Here is a 7,129-nt window from a genome sequence, read left to right as displayed (position 1 = left end):
TTTTTACTACAAGTGTAGGTTCCGGCAAGTGATCCCTCTTAGCTAGTTTGAAGTGTTGGATTGCTTTCCTCCAAGACTTGGTATGTCCTCATGGATTCGAGGACAAGACTTTTAAGTTCTTTTGTTCATGTAATAGACACTTTTAGTTTTGTTTTGATTGTAAAGGGCCGTGTCCCTACTTATGTTTTGCGACTATGTCTAAGATGGTCATGTGAGACTTAGACTTCCGCTGTGTGTTTTTAAAGTTGTTTTAAGAAGTTTAAATATGTGGATGTAAATAAGTTTTTTTATTATTCCGCACTATTTTCATTATTGAATGCAATGAATGACTATGTGGCTTGTATAAGACCCCTTCGGGGTCGAGTACGCCTTGTTACGACTTGGAGGTGCTCCCGGGTCGTGACACGTAACATGGCACATAATACCCCTAAAGGCACCATCTAAGTCACTTATCATATCATAACATAAAACACTAGAATAATAAGAGTAAAAATGCATTTAAGTCCAAAGCTTTCATAAAAGCAAAGAGGAAGTCTAGACTTGTCTCAATTAGCCATCCATTACGATCGAAGAATCAAATAGGGTCACAACTCTTACAACATAAATCCGAAAGTCTAGTACAACAAAAAAAAGGAACTACAAGACATCACTTGTCCTCGGATCCATGAGGACTCACCACAAGCAAGGAGAATAGTCGAATCCAAACTTGAATCAAAGGAAGATCACCTCAAACACCGGACCCTACACTTTTTGGAAAAATGTAGAAGAAATATGGTTTAGTACAAAAATGCACTAAGTATGATAGTTATGCATAAATCCTTGAAAACATGTTAAAAAGGACATTTTAGTTGAAAAGCATGCACTATGCCTATTTAAAGATGCATCATGAACATTAGTGAAAAAGCATAAGTCATAAGCATATTCAACATATAGATCAGCATATCATAATGGAAACATACCATAAATACACTCAAAGTATCCTTTTGCAATGCATGGATAAGATCCCATAATCTACCCACACTATGGAAAGCTTCTTGAGTAACTATAGTTCATAACTCATATTCTTGATCATATTACCATAGTGGGAGATTAGGCTTAACCGACATAGACCATGTGAGCTTACCATGGAATCCGATGTCTACTCCACACCAAAAAAGGGTTGTCCTACTTGCATAAGGTAGAACCATACTCTTAGCTTAGGTTGATCCACTAGCTAAAGACCTATGAGGGAACATAGTTTATGGGATAAGGGGATTGCTACTAGAAAACCCGACCTCTACTAATGTGAGGGCTTCCATCCCAAGAGATTGTTCCTAGAAACCCGTCCTCTACAAACGTGAGGGCTTCCATCTCATATCACTATCAACTCGGTGCTAAGCATAATTCCCATTGAGTTCATGTTAGTTTTGACTTAATTTCATAATTACGGAAGAATGTCTAGACACTCAATCCATATAACTCATACTAAAGCTCATACACCTCAAAACCTTAAAATATGTCTTGATCTTAAGTTCGTAATACACCTCAAAACCTTAAAATATGTCCAAAACCTTGCTGTCCCAACACCAAAGTATGATATTCTACGAAATCGATAAAACAAATTATACCATGATGACGAGCTCAATGCGTTGAACAACTTTCGTCAAGGACTTAGGTCGAGAAAATCTATAATTTGGTTGATCCTAGAAGTGGGTTTTCTAAGTTTATTGTTCTTAACTAAAAAAATGAAGAAAAGTCGAAGAAGAAGATATATAAAAAGTTCCACCGACCAAGGGCCCCACCTCACGTGTCTGCTTGCGCAGTCTCGCAGAAACGCGAATATCTCTCTATTCTAAAGTCGTATGAACAAACAGTTAAATGTGTTGGAAACTAGACTCGTAGACCTTCAATTTGATAGGTAGTGGGCCCCATAAGTCTTTATAGATTGGGAGAAAACATCCAAGACATTTGACCCAAATTTCAGAAAAATATTTAAAAAGGAACTTAAAATAACTTTCGCCAACTTTTATTTTGCCACTTACCTAACTTCAAAACTTGAGATACAACCCTTCAAAACATAAAATATGACATACCACATCATTCTTAATTTATTACCCACCCTCTTTGTGTTTCCACGAAGGTACGAGTTGATTTAGACGTTTCAAAACATGTGTCATAATGGGTCCAAATCGTCCATTGTGATGGATGTGAAGCCTAAACAAGGCCTTTATACTATATTCGTTGAGTTTAAAGTGTCGATAATCAAGAAGTCCGTTGAGGCTTTCTCCCAAGGGGGAGATGGGGTGCTTAGATACCAAGGTCGGTTATGTGTTTCAGATATTGATAGTTTGAGAGAATTTTTTTTTGGAAGAAGCTCATAGTTCTTGGTATTCTGTTCATCCGGGAGACACTAAGATGTACTATGATCTACGGGAAGTTTATTGGTGGAATGGTTTGAAGAAGGATATTGCGGGATTTGTAGCCAAATGTCCTAATTGTCAACAAGTTAAGGTTGAGCACAAAAGGCAGAGAGGCTTGTCCCAAGATATAAGTATTCCCACTTGGAAGTGGGAAGATTTAAATATGGACTTTATTGTGGGATTGCCTCGCACCGAAAGGCAACATGATTCTATTTGGGTCATTATAGATCGGATGACAAAATTAGCCCACTTTTAATCTTGTCAAAGTTTCTCATTCGGCGTAAGACTATGCCAAGTTTTATGTAAGAGAGATAGTTAAGTTGTATGGGGTCCCTTTATCTATCATTTCGGATTGGGGTACTCAATTTACTTCTCACTTTTGGAAGTCATTCCAAAAAGGGCTTGGTACTAAGGTTAAGCTTAACACGACTTTTCATCCCCAAACCGATGGGCAAGCGGAGCGTACAATCCAAACATTGGAAGATATGTTGAGGGCATGTGTTTTAGACTTCAAGGGTAATTGGGATGACCATTTGCCATTAATAAAGTTTGCCTACAATAATAGTTATCACACAAGTATCGATATGGCTCTTATTGGTCCCGAATTTGTTTATGAAGCTATTGAGAAAGTTTGGCTCATTAGAGAGAGGTTGAGAACAGCTCAAAGTAGACAAAAGTCTTATGCCGATGTGAGAAGAAGGGATCTAGAATTTGAAGTTAATTATTGGGTCTATTTGAAAATTTAACCCATGAAGGGTGTGATGAGGTTTGGAAAGAAAGGGAAATTTAGTCCCCGGTATGTAGGCCCCTATCAAATTTTGAAGCGTATTGGGAAAGTTGCCTATGAGTTGGATTTGCCAAATGAGTTTGCCCCGGTTCACCCGAAATTTCATGTTTCTATGCTTAAGAAGTGTATTGGAGATCCGGCATACATTATTTCCCTAGAAGGGTTTGGAGTTGACAAAAGTCTTTCATATGAAAAGGTTTTGGTAGAAATCCTAGACTGGCAAGTCAAAAGATTAAGAAACAAGGAAATAGCTTCCGTGAAGTTTTTATGGAGAAATCACTTAGTTGAGGGTGCTACTTGGGAGGCCGAGGCCGATATGAAGTCCCGATATCCTCATCTCTTTCCTTCTACTCCTATTCAAGCTTGAGGTAAGTAGTTCCTCTTGAGTTTTAGTATTTTGGGAGTCATGTGTATATATGTGTTTTACAATGATTTCCTTAGGTTATGCATGTTCTTGAGAAATTCATGATTGGTAAAAAAATGAGCTTTCATGATTTATGTGTTCCTCATGTTGTGCATTTAGTATGAGTTGCATATTTGACTTCATGAGATGAGTTGATGAACATGCTTTAGTATGCTTTTGAGAGTAATTGCATATTGGCTCCATGCTATTGTGTTGAACATGCTTTTAGTTGGTGAAGGTATTTTTCTGCTACGAATATGAGAAATGTTGAGTTTCATGCATAATGGGTGGTTAGATGTAGTTCGTACTTGTGTTGCATTGATTATGTTTGAGATGGAGTTGAAGTTTCCTCCTCAGAATTGTGCATTATTTTGATGTTTCATACATAATGGGCTGCTAGTCTTGAGTCTTTACTTCCGTAAGGTGTCTAGATCGTCATTCGAGGACGAATCTTCCCAAGGGGGAGGTATTGTAACACTCCGGAAACTCGTAGGCTAAAACTAGAGCAAAACGTTGGGGTTAGAGTCAAGGAAGTGGGAAAGGGCAAAGGGAGAGGACTAGGGCGGTCCTCTCTCCCCTAGACACTGCCTAAGTAACCACAAGCACCACCCCGTCTCGTGGTGTGGTCTGTGGTGGGCTAGGAAGTGTGTTTGCCAAGTTGCCCAAAATGAGACCCTCCCCCATAAGCCACTTGGCGACTCGTGAAGGTCACCAAGGGCCGTGGGTGTGGTCGTGGTCTCACTTAGCCTCAAGGGGGCTAAGTCATGAAGACCTAGCCACTGCCTCAAGGCCCACCAGAGGGACCACGACTTGTGGCCTTGACCATAGCTTGTGGAGCCTCTCGTGAAGGTGCCTTGGGCTTGTGGGCTAAAGACACTTATTGCCTAGCCAGTGCCTCAAGTCCATGAAGGGGACCATGCTCGTGGTCATGACCACAGCTCGTGGTCCCTGGCAGCTCACTTTTAGTGAGGGGTATTTTGGGAAATTCCGATTTAAGTCCTACAAAGTGAAGTTCGTTTTGGGTAAGTTTGGGGTCACTATATAAGTCATTTTAAGTCAAATTTACCTAAACTAAGTCATATTTTGACAACACCCAAATATTTCCCAAAGTTCATCTCCTCTCCAAAAATTCTCTCTGTAGAACTTTAAGGAAGAAGAAGGAGAAGGAAGTTGGGGCTAGGGTTCAACGAGCAAGGTTTTCTATTCAATTTCATTGCATTCAACTGCTAAGGTATGATAGTCCTTCATCCATGGATAGCCTTCCTCCATGGATTCCCTTTGAAACCCCAATTTCAAAGATCAAAATTCCCAAAAGCTAGGTTTTGTCTCCAAGTCATGGGTTCCTTTCAAAAATGATTCTAATGTTTTAATTACTTTATATTATGATTGAATTGATGATTTATTATGGTTTTTATGTTGAAACCCCCAAGAACCCATGAAACCTCCATATTACTCAAATATGATCTTGTTATGTGGGTTTGTTGATTATAGAATAATGATATGAGATTATGCTTGTGATAGTTGAGTTACTTGAATTATGTTATTATCCATGTCTTATGTAGTAATTCTAGATGTGTTAGAATATGATCTTTGATCCTTGAAGGGCAAAGTATGAGAATTATGCATGATTTATGAAGTTTAGTATATGCTTTAAGAACACTTTGAGAGTAAAGTGAATATGATTATGATCTAGTGTTGTGTTGTTGGAAGGTTATCCTCATATACACATTTATGTATGAATATGATATGATGTTAAAGGTTTTCTCACAATATTGTGATTCTAAGGTTGAAAGGCTATTCTCACCTATTGAATCTATGAGCTATAGTATGAATTATGTTGGATTGAGTGTCAAGACATTCTTCCATGAATATGAACTTAAGTAAAGACTTACTATATAATCCATGGGAATTAATGTTTAGCACCGAGTAAATATGAATATGAGATGTAAGCTTGTACGATAGCTGAGTCCGGTTTCCCATTGAAAGCTTTTACACTAGTTGAGTCCGGCTTTCCAATTGGGTTCCTTCTACCTTAGTTGAGTTCGGGTTCCCAAAAATATGTATCTTATGAGATGGAAACCTTATACCTTAGTTGAGCTCGGGTTTCTAGTAGCAATCTCCTTATCCCATCAACTATGTGCCCACATAGGTATTTAGCTAGTGGATCCACCTAAGCTAATAGTATGGTTCTACCTTAGATAAGTAGGACAACCTCTTTTTGGTGTGGGGTAGACACCGGATTCCATGGTAAGCTCATATGGTCTATGTTGGTTAAGGCTTATTCCCCATTATGATAATAGTATGAACACAATTATGAATTATGAACTATAGTTACTCAATAAGCTTTACTTAGTATGGGTGAGAATATGAGATCTTATTCATGCATTGCACAAGTATGCTTTGAGGGTATTTATGGTATGTTCCTCTGATGGTATGATGATCTATGAGTTGATTATCCTTATGAATTATGCTTTTCCATTCTCTTCAAAATGATGCTTTTAACTTAGTAAATTGCATACATTCAACTAAAATGTCCCTTTTAGCATGTTTTCAATGGTTTGTGCATGGCTATAATACTTGGTGCATTTTTGTACTAACCTATATTTCCTACATTTCCCCATGTGTAGGGTCCGGTCCTCAAGGTGGTCAACATTATGGCTAGGGCTTGGATTTAATCATTTCTCTTAGCTTGTTGGTGAGTCCTCATGATTTGAGGACATATGTTTTCATTTAATAGTTTCTTTTATTGTATTTTCATTTTTTGACATGTTGTATGGGATAGGCCCTATTTGATTCAATTATTGTAATAGATGGCTAAATTGAGACAAGTATAGACTTCCACTTTAGTTTATGAACATTTTGGACTTGAAATGCGTGTTTACTCTATTGTTCTTATGCTTTATGTTATGATATACTAAGTGGTTTACATGGTACCTTTCGGGGTTCTATGTGCCTTGTTATATCTAGGGGTACCCCTGGGTCGTGACATGAATGGAATATCGAGAACTACGTGCTTTAGATAAGATTTGTTCTCTCAAGTAATAAAGATTAGGAACACACAAACAACCTTGGTACCTAAGAACACTATCTCCCCCTTGGAGAAAGCCTTTATGGACTTTTTAAGCACTGCTTCTTTCTATTCAATCAAAGTCGGATCAAAACCTTGCTTTTCTTTCACATCTGCCACAAAATACAATTCAAAACCATTGTGAACCATAACACCACCTTTGGTAGAGTCAACTAACCGAACACCAAACCGGGACAATCTATGAACATCTCTAACCAACTCCTTTCTATAATCCTTAATGAATAACACTACCTATCGATAACCAAATAAGAGCATCGGCCAACACATTTTCTTTGCTAGTGTTATAGAGAACACTTATATCATAATCCTTTAATAACTCGAGCCACCTCCTTTGGAGAATATTTAGATCTTTCTGCTTCAACACATATTGCAAACTCTTGTGGTCAGTAAGACATCTACATGAACACCATATAAGTAATGCCTCAAAATCTTTAGAGCAAACACAATTGCCG

The 7,129-nt window shown here is 38.1% G+C and overlaps 1 protein-coding gene across 1 annotated transcript in view; it reads left to right on the top strand.

Moving 5' to 3' along the window:
* Positions 1–6,300, top strand: part of LOC102585864 (ethylene-overproduction protein 1-like) — a 25,651-nt gene extending 19,351 nt beyond the window's left edge. Inside the window, exon 4 of the mRNA XM_015310913.1 lies at positions 6,217–6,300. Within this exon, the coding sequence (XP_015166399.1) occupies positions 6,217–6,251 (35 nt within the window). The 3' untranslated portion in view covers positions 6,252–6,300. The remainder of the gene's footprint in view (positions 1–6,216) is intronic.
* The last annotated feature ends 829 nt before the right edge of the window (positions 6,301–7,129 follow it).

This window comes from Solanum tuberosum, unplaced genomic scaffold, assembly GCF_000226075.1.
Source record: "Solanum tuberosum cultivar DM 1-3 516 R44 unplaced genomic scaffold, SolTub_3.0 scf00009, whole genome shotgun sequence".
Classification (NCBI taxonomy): Eukaryota; Viridiplantae; Streptophyta; class Magnoliopsida; order Solanales; family Solanaceae; genus Solanum; species Solanum tuberosum.
The sequence above is the reverse complement of the archived record's forward strand: the minus strand, read 5'-3'. Positions and strand labels throughout refer to the sequence as shown.